General features: G+C 33.0%; 3 protein-coding genes and 1 pseudogene across 3 annotated transcripts; 3 read left to right on the top strand and 1 right to left on the bottom strand.

Moving 5' to 3' along the window:
* The first annotated feature begins 240 nt into the window (after positions 1-240).
* Positions 241-3,765, top strand: LOC107645394 (E3 ubiquitin-protein ligase At4g11680). The gene is made up of 3 exons (XM_021116915.2): positions 241-1,079; positions 2,162-2,558; positions 3,306-3,765. The coding sequence occupies exons 1-3, from the start codon at positions 649-651 to the stop codon at positions 3,450-3,452; spliced, it is 975 nt and encodes a 324-aa protein (XP_020972574.2). The 5' UTR covers positions 241-648; the 3' UTR covers positions 3,453-3,765.
* Positions 3,766-5,655: 1,890 nt separating this feature from the next.
* Positions 5,656-6,843, bottom strand: LOC107645385 (putative protein phosphatase 2C 76 pseudogene; annotated as a pseudogene).
* Positions 6,844-7,439: 596 nt separating this feature from the next.
* LOC148575642 (uncharacterized) lies at positions 7,440-9,945 on the top strand. Its single transcript, XM_088502464.1, has 3 exons — positions 7,440-7,743; positions 8,468-9,435; positions 9,514-9,945. The coding sequence occupies exons 1-3, from the start codon at positions 7,440-7,442 to the stop codon at positions 9,943-9,945; spliced, it is 1,704 nt and encodes a 567-aa protein (XP_088358590.1).
* An 89-nt stretch (positions 9,946-10,034) lies between these two features.
* LOC148575641 (uncharacterized) lies at positions 10,035-10,777 on the top strand. Its single transcript, XM_088503325.1, has 2 exons — positions 10,035-10,359; positions 10,456-10,777. Exons 1-2 carry the CDS (start codon positions 10,035-10,037, stop codon positions 10,605-10,607), a joined length of 477 nt encoding a protein of 158 aa, XP_088359451.1. The 3' UTR covers positions 10,608-10,777.
* The last annotated feature ends 4,452 nt before the right edge of the window (positions 10,778-15,229 follow it).

Below are 15,229 nucleotides of genomic sequence, written 5' to 3'. Positions count from 1 at the left end.
TAAACACAAACACTATAAAACTTTACTTCAATTTCAAAGAATTAAGAATCATTCATTATTTTAAATAAAAAATAAATCTTTGCGTTGGTCCTAATTTTCTGAAAGCAAGAAAGAGAAATTAAAGGGGAAAAAAGCCCTCAATAAAATAAAATAATTTTTTGCATATTTTTTTTTTCTTGATAGAAAATAGTTTGGCCAACGGTTAACACTACTTACCTCTGAGTCTCTTGTATTCTAATCAAAGCAAAGTTTCTTCATCAGTTTCTTGGTCACCCTCTGAGACTCAAACTTCACCTTCCCTGACATACCCTTCACACCAATCCCTCTCTTATATATCTTCTCATCATTTTTTCATAAAAACCCATCTCTCTTTTCTTCAATATTGATTCTCAAACCTTGCTTGAATGTTTCCTTGAAACTATTTAGGTTTGAATTCTTATTATTATTCTTCTCTTTTGAGACTTCAAAAAAAGTTGGCTCTTAATTTTTTATTTTGTAAACCAAGACTTGGTCTCTCTCATAAACACGTTTGTTATTCAAATCTTGGTCTTTAGGACTATTTCTAAAATTTCTTTATATATAAACCAAAAAATTGTGTCATACATACTCTGTTCAAATTCATTATCACACACAAATTTTTTTTTCCCAATGATGAGTTCTGTTTCTTCAACAATACTCCCTTATGAAACACAACAAAATAGGCCTTCTTTGATGACTAGAACGGCCATGAGAATATCGAGATCGAGATGGTTCACATTCTTGAGGAGAGTATTCCACTACCAAAACGGGCCGAGTTCTTCTTCGTCAGAACTCGGCTCGAACCCTTTCAATTCCAGCACCTGGATGGGGCTGGAATTGGTTGCATTGGTGGTTCAAATAACTAGCACGACTCTCACTCTTGCGATTTCCAAGAGTGAGAGACCAATTTGGCCTATGAGGATTTGGGTAGCTGGTTATGACATTGCTTGTGTTCTTAATTTGTTGCTTCTTTGTGGCCGCTACCATCAAATTCATGTCACCACTCATAGAGATGTTCTTAGCGATTTGGAGCAGCAGAGATACAATAATGGAGATGCAAGGTAACTTAGCTTCTTTAATTTTTAAGAACTTGAATTTTCAATAATGTTTTAGTTTTTGAATTAACATTTTATAAGCATGTTCAATTTATAACAACTTGATTTCATGTAGTTTTGTTGTTAGTGATTGGTAGTTAATTTAGTTTTATTTTACAAGGAATCTTTAGGGTACTAATTGGGTCAATGAGTTAAAAAGAATCTTCTTTGGGAATATGGGGAGAATCTTCTTGGTATATATAAAAAAAAATAAAATATCTTAGAAAATGAATTGATTATATTGACCATTTAAAAAAAAAGGTAAAACCTTAAATTATCATAGGGCATCAACTAAGATGATTTTGTATTTTGAAGATACTTAAAAAACTATTAACTCGTCATAATTTCTAATTTAGGGTGCAAAAAGTAAAACACAAGGGTGTCTTGTTAATTAACTTTGATTCTAATTTTGTTTTGGTCAACTACTTTGATTCCGTTTATTCACCGGAAAACTGGGAATAAATAAAAAAGAGAGAAAGAAAAGGAAAGACTTGGTCATAGGTGTGCGGCAAATATTAGTTAATAAATAAGAACAAACCATCCCTCATTAAAGTGAACCACTAACTTTTTTTTTTCTTTTAGCAATTTAAATAATTTAATTTCACTATACTGTCACTAAAAGAAGTATCAAACTATATTAAATAAGTATATCCATTATGATGATTTCTCACCTTAAATTTATAAAGAAAAATGTTATTTCAACAACTAAAAGTTGCTTGACAATTAACAATAAAAAGTAAATTATCTAAATTGTCTGATGCATTATTACACATATATTCAAGGAAATAATATAGTATTATATTAATAAAAATAAATCTTTTTTAAAAATTTATTATTAAATAGTCATTTAAATATAAAAAGCCTGATTAGGTGATCGTATAGTTTTTCACAGTATGAATCTATTAAAATTAAACTCACATTTTATTTATCGATTGCATTAAAGCCAAAAATTATTTTTTCAAACTTAAACAATAGTTTTATTTACTTTTCCATTTATTTTTTCACCTTTTTATTTACTTTATTTATTTATATATATTGTTCATGATCAGTTTACAGAAAAGGGCACATTTGATGAACAAATGCCGGAGTTCATTAGAGCTTTTCTTTGCAATGTGGTTTGTGATGGGAAATGTTTGGGCCTTTGACTCACGTTTTGGGTCATTCCAAGAAGCCCCAAAACTCAATATTCTATGCATAATTTTGCTCTCTTGGAATGCAATATGCTACTCTTTCCCTTTCCTACTGTTCTTGTTGCTTTGTTGCATTGTCCCTTTAATTAGTACCTTCCTTGGTTACAACATGAACATGGGATCTAATGCTAAGGGTGCTTCTGAGGATCAAATCTCACAAATTCCAAGTTGGAGATATAAACAAGTTCATGATCATCATGCTTTAGATCATTGCAATCATAAGGATTGTTCTCAAACATTCATCAATGAGGATCAAGTAAGTAATAATGAATTTATTAACTTATCTCTTCTACTACATATAATTTAAAAGGAAGACATTACAATGCAACTATCTTTTTAGTGTGTTTCACTCAATTGAATAGTTTTTTCAAGTTCACTAATAATTAATCAATCCCCTTACGTTACCAACAATATTTTTGCCAACTTTTGTTCATGACTGTGTTTAATAGAAGTGTCTAATAAAAATGTATTTTTTATAGCTGTGTTTAATGAAAGTGTCTTTATAGATATATTTTCTAGATGTGTCTCATTATACATATGTTTAAAATATAATAATTAATTATTGTTGGCAATAAGTTAACAGATAGTATATTGGTACCCTATACTTTTCCATAATTAATTTATAAATTTTAAAATCCAGATTTTAACTAAAAGATTCTATTGGAAAGAGTCCATATTTTTCCTATAATTTTATATATTATATTTTTAAAGTTGGATTTAATAAATTATATTACTAAAAAAGAAAAAAAATGATCTAATGCTTATATTGAAGGTTGGTATTCATCATAATAAGTAATGAATTAATTTTTTTAGTGTTTATTTCTTTTAGTTTATAGATTTAATTTCAATACATTAATAATATAAATATGTTTATCAAAATATTTTACATGTTGATAATAGATAAAAAAAATTTATTATTAATCCTATTCCCGTCTATATTATTATTAATTTTGTAATATAAAGTAACAAATTAGTTATGGTTGGTGACTTGGTGTGATGACAGGAGTGTTGTATTTGCTTGAACAAGTACAAAGACAAAGAAGAAGTTAGGCAATTGCCCTGTTTCCATCTCTTCCATAAAAAATGTGTGGATCAATGGCTAAGAATTATATCATGCTGCCCTCTTTGTAAACAAGGATTACAAAGGTAGCAATAATAGCAGCAGAGGCAAATCAAACAAAATTCATCGAGAATTGTTAATAATTTTATTCCATGTATTATTTCTTTATTTTTTTTTTTTTTTGGTCATATATATGTACACACTTTACACACGGGTTACTTGAGTGAGAATTTACATGTACAGAAGACGCCACCAGTAACCCATATTGAATTGAATATTTAAAAATTGAGATTGCAAGTATAAAGCTTCTTGTCTTTTTTTTTTTTTTTAATTTCACCAAACATATTGTACAAGCATGAAGCATCTCTTTGTATTGAATAATGAATCCTTCTTATCCATGCAACTAGTGAAAGGGATTTTTCCAAAGACATTTGGATTTTATTCATGATAAGGTTTAAGTTTTACTTAAATTTTTTATTTGAGTTCTGTATAATTTAGATTTTATATTAGAGTTTTTATATTATTAAAAAATAAAATATTATTTAATTCTTAATATTTGAGTTAAATCTCAATTATAAATTTAATATTAAACTATTTTATTTTTATCTCAAATATTTTATTTTTTTATTTATGTTCTTTGATGAAAATTAAAATTTTTATCTATTATTATCTTTTTCTTTCTCTTGTTCTTTTGATTATTTTACTCTTAAATTATTGCAATTACAATTAATATCGTGGCCTAGAAAAAGATGATAATGAAAAAAAAAAGTATATTTGAAAGAAATAAAGTTTGATAAAAAAATTAAAATAAAATAAGATGTTTATAACAAAAATAGAATATTTCCAAAAAAAAAAAAATCAATTGTTAAGTTACAACCTCAACCCTACAAAAAGAATAAAGTTGGATGAATGACTTTTGATCAATTAAAGATTGTTTTGACATTGTCATTACGAATAAGTAATTACAGCAAAAACCATAAAAAATACACAAAAAGAAAACATAAACACAATCACAAAAGCATTACACCCAAAATGCAAAGAAAGCACCACAACCAAAAATAAAGAAATAATAATCCCAGCCTAGAGAGGCACCAGCTGCATGATAACATGTCCAAGCACACCATCACAAGAATTCCATTTTCCAGAACCACCTAAGCTTCAATAAATAGACACACCAAAAATTCATGCTACACCAAACCTCCGTGCAAAGTACTCCCATATTGTATGATAATAATCTCTAACTCATCAACATTATTATCTCCATTAGCCCCATTCGAGCACTACTCCTCGTATATAAATGCAATGAATCCAATTTACTAATTGTTAGACTACTATCGAACCATGTAGCAAAAATGGTAGAGATACTATCTTCTTGGTCCTGTAAAAACAAAACGCACCAACCCCTTGCCATCAACTTCTATCTCTACCACATTATTATTCTTTCAGCCTGTGTTGTTACTAAATTTCACCAAAAATAAGAGGCGATTTTGTTCAGCAATCATATTAGATGTATTCAAAAATCAATCCCCAATATAAATACATGTCAAAATATAAAATATATATAAAAAAAATTAAATATATAGTAACTAATTTTTAAAATATATATATATATAATTTTAATTTATTTGCTCAAAAAATAAAAGAGTCATAAATTAAAGAGGTAAAAAACAGTTATAATTATTTACTTTAAAACAGGTTGCATTTGTTTTCTAAATATAACTTTTTGAAATAAATTATATTCGTGTCTTAAACTATATATATATATAACAATTTTAATTTATTTGCTCAAAGAATAAAAGAGTCATAAATTGGAGAAGTAAAAAACAGTTATAATTATTTACTTTAAAATAGGTTGCATTTATTTTCTAAATATAACTTTTTGAAATAAATTATATTCGTGTCTTAAATTGCTACATCCTATCACAGTTTAAGATTTACATGTAATTCGTACAGAGTATCGTAGATTACTTTTGAATATACAATCATATGGACATACTATCTTGCATTGGAATGAGCGAAGAAAATCAACAAAAAAAAGAAAAAAGAGAGAAAGAGAAAGAAGAATGAGCGAAGAAAACCAACAAAAAAAAGAAAAAAGAGAGGAAGAAAAAGAAGAAGAGAAGAAAGAAAAAAGCAACTACGAGTGACACCGATGGAATAATCCTTATAAAAACTAAGAAAGACAGGAAGACAAAGATATCGAAGATGATAAAAGACAACTACGACAGCAACAATGGCAACAAGAGGAAGAAAATAAAGACAAGGACAAAGACACTGATAAAAGTCTCGTGGCTCACAAATTCAGCGTATCTACTTTTTCAGGAACAACGACGTCTACTTTGTCAGTACCAATGGGTTCTGCTTTGTCATGATGGAAGCGCACCACAATGCATGTAATGTTACCTGCACTGCCACGAGAAAATGCTGCTTCTGTTAACTTACGAGCAGCTGCCTCAGGCTCCTCTTCTGTGCAAGCAAGGGCAATGGCATCATCATTTGGTACTACATCCCAAAGTCCATCACTTGCAAGAATCAGCAACTTAGTTTGTTCATCTATCTCCTGGTCCTGATCTCAACGACAAACTGCTTCAACATTCGATTGCCAAAGGCGCGAGACATTGCTAGGACACCTCCTATCCTCGGAGTACCTGCTGACTCAATTCTCTTCCGTTCATCAATTCTGTTTGGCTTATGATCCTCAGAGAGCCCAATTGCTTTACCATCCTTAGATATTATAGTCCTAGAATCTCCAATATTAGCAACATAGAGATAGTTATCAATTCAAACAGTTGTTGAAGTAGTAGAGCCATCATCCTGCAAAGTGTCTTTTCCAGAATCCAGAAATTGAGAATCAGTCCCTTGGTACGTTTCACTTATAGCCAATTTGGCATTAGTAAAAAATTTTGAATGCTTCATGAGATTATCAAAGATATGCTCTTTCAAATACTCTACAGCACGAGAACCACCATGACCATCAAATATTCCAAATAAGCATACTGAATGACCACCAATCTTCAATGTTTTAATATCATACAAATCCTCCATCGTCACTTTCTTCCCTCTGAAGCTTGAATACACACAGCTAAGCCTTCCATCCTCACTTTTCCTCACCAATCTTCAATGTTTTAATATCATTCAAACCGGCCATCATCATCTTTCTCTGGCATCATATCTACAAGGGAACCAGCACTTCTTGACACAGAACCCGTATCCACCATCATCACTGTGAATGTCTTAAATGTCTTAAATTGACGAGTAGACGAATAAGAAATACTAGGGACAGCTTACAAACTCCTCCTAGTGTTTGTTTATTCTTACTAGTTTGGCAAATGTTCCAGCTTGAACAACCAAATACCTTACACAATTGCTGCATACCATCTAAACGACCAACCTGATAGAACGTTCAACTCTCTAAGCTAATGCAACATCTATTCTAAGAAAAAATTGAATGCGATACTACTATAAAAGTGTGAAAACATGTGCTGATGGTTTCAGATCCAAGATGAAAAGGATCAGATCAAATTAAGCAAAAAAAAATGTGACGGAGAGTGAGGGATCAGGAACATGAAAGGTTGGGAGAAGAATCGAGTACAGATGGTATCTGCAGTTGGAATCTAGAAAGTGGAATCCTAAAAATGAAATCCTAATAAATGATAACAGTAAATATGATAGACATGACAGATGAAGAACAGGATAATTATTACTTTCTAAATCTTGTCAACTCTATGTATGGTTTTGAAAATTTTTATTAATTTCTTTAATTTTACTATTAGATTTAAGTTTTGTGTTTATCATTTATTTTTAATTTAGTTATATTTGGCATGGTTCTGAAAATCGGACTGGACCGGTTCAACCGGAATAACCGGGAATCGGTTACCTAGCCGGTCCGAGTAACGTCGAAAACCGATTGACAAAGAATCAGTAAAAAACTAGTCGAATTGGTAGTTAACCGGTGAACCGAAAGAACCGTTCGGTTTTTTGGCGGTTTAGTGGTTTGCTACTTCAGATGCCAAACGACGTTGTTTTGGCTTTTTTTATTTAAAAAAAAAAAAAAAAGGCGTACACGTAAGACCCACTATGCCACTAACCCTAATCTCCCCTTTCTTCCCCTTTCCAAGTGCATTGACTGCATTCAGCGCCAGCGGCCATTCACCCACCAAGGCCACCATTGCCACCAAGCTCCATATTCCAGAAACCACCGAGCCACCCACAGCCATCGACGGCAGCCGCGACCACCACCGCGTTCTACTTCTCGCTGAGCCTGCCTCCTCGTCGCCGAGCTCGCTGAGCCCGCCTCCTCATTCGCCACCCACAGCCATCCACAGCAGCCGCGACCACCACCGCGTTCTGCTTCTCGCTGAGCCCGCCTCCTCATTCACCGGTAAGACTCTGTTATTGTCTTCTGGATTTTGAACTTGCTTCCTTCTGGATTTTGAACTTGCTTCCTTCTGAATTCTGTTCTATGCTGCCTTCTTGATTTTTGTTTTCGATTTTCTGAGGTTCTGATCTTGATTTATGAGCTCGCCTGTTCTATGCTGCCTTCTTGATTTATGTTTTTGATTTTCTGAGGTTATTTTGATTGCTGTTTCATTATTTTCATGATTGCTGTTTTTTATTTTGAATATGTTTTGCTGCTTCTATTTGCTGCTTCATGGTGAATATTTCTTGCTGCTTCTGAATATGCTTGCTGTTTCATTATTTTCATGATTTTCTGAAGTTGTTTTCTAGTCTTTGATTTTCTGATTGTTATAGATGGAACAATCACAAAATAACCCACAACCACAAGATAATGCTGTTCAAGATTCTCAAACTGGTTCATCCAGAGGTAAATCTGATCCAACTTGGTAGTATTTTACAGTGAAGTATGACAAAAATAACAAGGCTCAATATACATGTATTTTCTGCTTGAATACTTACAATGGAGGGGGGATATATAGAATGAAATATCATCTTGCAAAAATCCCTGGATAAATTAAAGTTTGTAACAAAGTAACTGAAGATGTTGAACTTCAATTCAAAAGGCTTTTGGAGGAAAACAAAAAAAAATAAGGCAGAAAAAAGAAAATTTACAACTGATTGTTATGATGTGGAAAGTGAAACACAAGCGGAAGAAGAGGGTGAAGCGCCTAATCCTGTACAACCTTCGGCTCCTGCAACAATGGGAGACAAAGGAAAGAAAAGAGCGATTGCTGCTACTCTAATTGGAAGTTATTTTAAGGAAAGGACTACGCCAGGCTCTCAACCAACTTTGAAAAGTGTCTTGGCCAGTAAACAAGTTAAACACAAGGTTAAGTTGGGGCTTGCAAGATGGATCATTGATGCACGGATTCCATTCAATGCAATTCAATCGCCTTACTTTCAACCTGCCTTGGACGGCGTTGCTGCAATTGGACCTGATTTCAAGAGACCGTCGTATGATGAAATGAGAGTTCATTTGCTGGCCGATCTTAAGAAGGAGTGTCAGTTTCTTGTTGAAGGTTATAGGAGCTCGTGGAAAAGGACTGGTTGTACATTGATGGCAGATGGCTGGACTGATCAAAGGCAGCGTTCGTTAATTAATTTTCTAGTTTATTGTCCTGCTGGTATGTCATTTGTTAAGTCTGTTGATGCTTCTGATATGATAAAAACTGCCGATACCTTGTTTAAATTGTTTGCTGAGGTTATTGAGTGGGTTGGGTCTAGTAACATTGTGCATGTGGTTACTGATAATGCTGCGAATTACGTATATGCTGGAAAACTCATTCATGAAAAGTATCCAAACATTTTTTGGTCTCCTTGTGCTACTCATTGCATCAATCTTATCTTGAAAGACATAGCAAGTCTTCCTCACATAGCTGACCTTGCCTCTCGTGCTTCAAAAGTGACTGTGTTTGTTTACAATCATATGATTTTCTTGTTATGGCTTAGAAAAAAAAAAGAGTGGATAGAAATTGTTCGACCAGGAGTTACACATTTTGCTACTGTTTTCATTACTTTGAAAAGTATATATGATCATAAAGCAGACTTGCAATCATTGGTGGTGGACAAATATTTCACTTCTCATAAATTATCCAAGAGTGTCAATGGGAAGATGGTTAGTTCAATTATCTTGGATAGTAAGTTTTGGGAGGATTGATTTACTACTTTTATGCTTGTTGGTCCTCTTATTAAGTTATTGAGGCTTGTTGATGCTGATGAGAAACCTTCTCTGGGTATCATGTATGAGGGCATGCAAAGAGCCAAAATTGCTATCAAGACAATGTTTAGAAATAGGAAATCTGCATACACACCTTATACAAGTATCTTGAAAATGCGGTGGGATAAGCATTTGAAGCGTGACCTCCATGCAGCAGCATACTTTTTGAATCCAGATTTCTTCTATAGTGAGGGGTTTGTTGAGAAGGCAAATATCTTGAGGTCTTTGCTTGATTTATTTGATATTGAAACTCTTTGCGATGACTCAGTTGCCGCAATGCAAGAGATACAGTTGTATCGAGATCGAAAAGGAAGTTTTGGAAGGGAAAGTGCATTGAAAGCAATTAAGAGACTTGAACCTGGTAAGTTATTATATTTCTATGTTCAATTTACTTTGAATATTTTTTAAATATTGAATGAGAATTGATGGTTGATTTTCATATCCTGATAGGTGAATGGTGGAGGCTACACGGTGGGAGTGCTCCTAACTTGCAAAAAATGGCAATTCGTCTCCTTCATCAAACATCTTCATCATCCGGCTGTGAGAGGAACTGGAGCCTCTTTGAACAAATCCATTCAAAGAGGAGGAACCGATTAGAGCATCAAAGGCTAAGTGACATTGTTTATGTCACTTATAATCTACGCCTTCAATCTAGAATGCATCGCAAGAAGAAGAATTATGATCCAATTGACATTCAAAACATTGACACAGTAGATTTTTGGGTAATGTCGGATAAAGATGATCCTGAATTTACTAATGGAGACATCGAAGGCATTGAAAATTTAATTTATACGGATAATGCTATGCCTTCATATCCTAAAGGTGATTGAAATAGCAAAACTTGTTTCATTTCCTCTCAATATCTTATGTAAAGTTGTAACTTTAATTTTTTCTTGGTTTTCTATTTTATTTTATTAGATGGAGGAGACATGGAACTTGATGTGGATTTGCCTAATGTTGCTGATTCTTCAAATACAGCTTCTTTTGGTGGTACTTCTGATGATGGTGGTTTTGGATTACCTGTTTATGATGGAGATGTTGAAACACTTAATGATGATTATGATTTTTGATGAGTTGCACCTTTGATTAGTTGAAAACTTGCTAGTAATTGAACCTTTTAAATGTAGAACATTATGGTTTATGTACGTTTTTTTTTGTTTAGTTATAAACTTTGATGTTTGAAGTTGTTTGTGAACCTCTAATATTAAGTAATGGATAATTTATTATGTGAAATTTTAAATTTTATTAAGTTAGAAATTATTGAATTTATATACTTAAGATTATTTTAAGTTTTTTAATAATTTTATTTAATATTTAATTAAACCGGTTGAACCCTGGTTGAACCCCGGTCGAACCAGTGAACTATTGAACCAGTGACCTCACCGGTTTATTGACCGGTCCGGTTCTCGCAACCTTGATATTTGAAACTACTTCGGATTAGAGTTATAATATATTATAAATAATAAACTTTGACTGAGCTAAGAGGTCTTTGAGTTGAGAATAAAAAATAACACAAATTTATTGTAAAATAACAAATTAATAAGGAAGAAGTAACAAATATAAAATATAAAAATATAATTAGATAACTCAAGTAGTAATATTTACTAGAATTATTATATCAATATAGTAGATATAATTAATATATTTAATAATATTAAAGTATATAAGAAAGAGAATAGTATGAAAGAGAGAGAATAGTATAAGAGAGAACATTGTTTTATTGCTTGTGTGTTGTACGTAAGGCTATGAAACTATTTATAGCTGTACAAATTCAACTTTTATTAAAGGTTGGTCTCAAATATCTCTCTTGAAAACTTCAGCCGCCCAATATCATTAATGGGCATCCACCTCATGCCTTATCACAATATTCCCCTTCGATGACCATTCAGGATAATGTCTCGTTAAAACCTTACTAAAGAAAAACCCAAAGGGAAAAATCTTTAGTGAAGGAAAAAGAGTACAATATCCTTTGTGCTGGGGACTACCTCATTAAAAACCTTGTCAAGAAAAACCCAATGGAAAAAAATCCTGACCAAGGAAAAAAGAGTAAAGTCTCCCCCTCATGTCGACATCATTTAATGTCTCGAAATCGGCACATTCCAATCTCATGTACCAATCTTTCAAAGGAGAATTTTGGGAGTGACTTTGTAAATAGATCTGCCAGATTGTCACTTGAGCGGATCTGTTGGATATCAATTGTCCCTTGATTTTGAAGATCATGAGTGAAGAATAATTTGGGAGAAATATGCTTTGTTCTATCACCTTTGATGTATCTGCCTTTAAGTTGAGCAATGCATGCTGTATTATCTTCAAACAGGACAGTTGGAGCTATCTTATGATCAATCAGTCCACATGATGATAGAATATATTAGATCAGACTTCTGAGCCAAAAACACTCGCAACTAGCTTCATGAATCGCTAGTATTTCGGCATGATTAGAGGATGTTGCAACAATCGTCTGTTTCGTCGACCTCCATGATATAGCTGTACCTCCATATGTGAACAGATATCCTGTTTGAAATCTCCCTTTATGTGGATCAGACAAGTATCGAGCATCTGCATAGCCAACTAATTGTGACTTGGATCCATAAGGATAAAACAATCCCATATCAACCGTCCCATGAAGATATCAAAATATTTGCTTGATTCCACTCCAATGTCTTCTGGTTGGAGAGGAACTATACCTTGCTAGTAAGTTCACAGCAAATGATATATCGGATCGTGTATTATTAGCAAGATACATTAGCGCTCCAATGGCACTAAGATATGGTACTTAAGGACCAAGCATATCTTCATTCTCTTCTTTAGGATGGAATTGATCATTCTCCACATCCAAAGATCTTACGATCATTGGGGTATTCATGGGATGTGACTTATCCATATAAAATCTTTTCAAGATCTTCTCTGTGTATGTTGTTTGATGAATAAAGATCCTATTTTTTATATGCTCAATCTGCAGGCCGAGACAAAATTTAGTCCTTCCAAGATCTTTCATCTCAAACTCTTCTTTTAGAGTTTTTATAATTGTTGGAATCTCTTCAGGAGTCTCAATGATATTTAAATCATCAACGTACACAGCAATTATAATAAATCCAGATGCGGATTTCTTTATGAAAACACATGGATAGATATCATCATTCTTGAATCTATTTTTGGCCAGATACTCAATAAGACGATTATACCACATTCGTCTAGATTGCTTTAGACCATATAAAGATCTTTGCAATTTGACTGAGTATGACCCTTGTAAATATTCATTGGATGGTTTAGATATCTTTAGTCCTTCTGGATCTTTCATATAGATATCCTGATCTAATGAGCCGTATAAATAGGCTGTTACCACATCCATTAAGTGCATATGTAGTTTATGATATACAGATAAACTGACCAAATAACACAATATTATCGCATCCACTACAGGGGAATACGTTTCTTCATAATCTATACCGAACCTTTGTGAAAAACCTTGTGCCACAAGTCGGGCTTTGTAGCGCACAACTTCATTTTTCTCATTTCGTTTTCTCACAAATACCCATCGGTATCCAACATATTTTACATCTTCTAGTGTACGAACTACAGGTCCAAAGACTTCACGTTTTGCAAGTGAGTCTAATTCAGCCTTCATGGCTTCTTTCTATTTTGGCCAATCATTCCTTTGTCGACATTCTTCGACTGATCTTGGCTCAAGATCCTTACTTTCATGCATGATATTTAATGCCACATTATATGCAAATATTTCATTGACAATTGTCTTATTTCGGTCCTATTTCTCTCCTGTAAAGACATAATTTATCGAGATCTCGTCATTTTCAAAATTTTCAGATACCTGAACGTCTTCTGGCGTTAAAATTATATCAGAATTTTGGACAACTGCAGGTGTCTCTACTATGTCTTTTCCAACAGGAATAGTATTTACCTCTTTTTGCTTTCGAGGATTTTTGTCTTTGGAACCAACAAGCCTGCCACGCTTCTGGCGTGTATTTGCTTCGGTGGCAATTTGTCCAACTGGGACATCAATTCGAATTGGGGCATTTTTCGCTGGAATATAAGATTTGGTTATCCTCTTTGTATCGAAAAATACATCAGGCAATTCATTTGCTATTCTTTGCAAATGTATAATCTTTTGAACTTCTAGTTCACATTGCCCTGATCGAGGATCTAAATGCATCAAGGATGATGCATGTAAACCCCGGTTAAATTAGTAGATAATTAGTCAATAAATTAGTTTTTAATAAGGAAGATTAAAAATGTGATAATTATATCAAATTAGGATAGAGCTCGTCGAAACGAGAATTTTGACACTAATTTCGAAAAAAACAGTCCAAAATTGGACCGAAAAGACCAAACCGGTTGAACCGGACCTGAACCGAGCTATCGGTCCAACCAGACCAGCCCTTTTAAATGAGCCCGAAAGCCCTTTCTTCCTCATTTCACCAGCAATCAGCGTGAAATGCTTCCAGGGAGGAGAAAACGTTCCTAACCCTTACGCCACTTTTCAAAATCCCGTAATTTCTCCGTCCGAGCTCCAATCACCGCACCGTTTGCGGCCATGCGTTCACCGTGTCGAGCTCTACGTTTCTACTGGAACAATTTCACTGGTAACTTGTTTAATCACTTTCAGCCCTCTTTTCCCCCAATTTTCGAATTTTTAATGGGAAGATTGAATTTCTTTGATTTCTGATGTTTTAGGATCCAATTAGCTTGAGGAAAACGTTCACTCTTGCTTATGTGAAGCTTGGGTAAGATGAGGATACGATAATTTATTTTAATTTCATTGAATTTGAGCTTTGAGTATTAAATTGGATATATATATGTGTTATGAATGTGTATTAGGTTGTGAATAAATAATTGGAGCTTGAAATTGTGAATACTGAAACTTGGAAGAAGCGGATTAGTTGAGATTTTAAGGGCTGTGTTCTTTTAGGAAAATTGTCTTGGAATAATACTTGGGAATCGGCTAAGGTATGGTTTAGGTTTCTTGCATTTAATATATAATGTTCTGTGAAAACTTAGGCTAGATGACCATAGGATAAGTTGGAATGCAGGTGTATGTTTAATGTTTAGTAATTTATCGATGAATATATTTGGTTGAAGTTTATTGGATAATTAATTATTAATTTTGGATGGTGAATATTGTTATGTTAATTTGGAGAGAATTATGGTTGAATGTTATTGTTGATGAACATGGTTGGTTTGGTGCTTGTTGATTAACTAATGATTTGGTGAATTATTGATTTGAGGTATAACTATTGTAGAGGTTGTTGTGATAATGAGGTATTTTGTATTAAAAGCCTAGGATTTGTGAACTATGATTCTTAGTTAAATTTTGGTTGTTGGATTTGAATATTGTATGAGTTTAATTGTTGATCTGAGGTAGATTTATTGTGGAGCTTGTTATGATAATGAGGAAGGGTATGTTGAATTGAAAAGAATGCAGGTTTTGACCCGAAAAGGGTGGCAAAGTCCGAGTTTTAGAGGAGATGCTGCCGAAATTTTATAAAAATTAGAGATTTTTTTATATGATTATTTAAAAAGATTTAGATTCAAAGGTTATATGGTTTGATTTTGAGTTATTAAGAAAATGAGCATGTTTTAAGTTTGATTCATTTAGAAAAGAATGAATTATGTTTTGAATTGGAACTATTGATAGACGAAAATGGGAGGTGTGATAATGAAGGATAAGGATTGAATA

Source organism: Arachis ipaensis, chromosome B1 (genome assembly GCF_059453495.1).
Source record: "Arachis ipaensis isolate K30076 ecotype BB chromosome B1, ASM5945349v1, whole genome shotgun sequence".
Classification (NCBI taxonomy): Eukaryota; Viridiplantae; Streptophyta; class Magnoliopsida; order Fabales; family Fabaceae; genus Arachis; species Arachis ipaensis.
This window is presented reverse-complemented; position numbering and strand designations above follow the sequence as displayed.

Bases quoted from the DNA above. Each gene is read 5' to 3' on its own strand.
- LOC148575641 (XM_088503325.1), top strand. From the start codon at position 10,035: ATGGCAATTCGTCTCCTTCATCAAACATCTTCATCATCCGGCTGTGAG. The intron at 10,360-10,455 runs GTGATTGAAATA...TTATTTTATTAG, and splicing joins TATGCCTTCATATCCTAAAG to ATGGAGGAGACATGGAACTT.
- LOC148575642 (XM_088502464.1), top strand. From the start codon at position 7,440: ATGCCACTAACCCTAATCTCCCCTTTCTTCCCCTTTCCAAGTGCATTG. The intron at 7,744-8,467 runs GTAAGACTCTGT...GTGAAACACAAG, and splicing joins GCCCGCCTCCTCATTCACCG to CGGAAGAAGAGGGTGAAGCG. The intron at 9,436-9,513 runs GTTAGTTCAATT...CCTCTTATTAAG, and splicing joins AGAGTGTCAATGGGAAGATG to TTATTGAGGCTTGTTGATGC.
- LOC107645394 (XM_021116915.2), top strand. From the start codon at position 649: ATGATGAGTTCTGTTTCTTCAACAATACTCCCTTATGAAACACAACAA. The intron at 1,080-2,161 runs GTAACTTAGCTT...GTTCATGATCAG, and splicing joins TACAATAATGGAGATGCAAG to TTTACAGAAAAGGGCACATT. The intron at 2,559-3,305 runs GTAAGTAATAAT...GTGTGATGACAG, and splicing joins CATTCATCAATGAGGATCAA to GAGTGTTGTATTTGCTTGAA.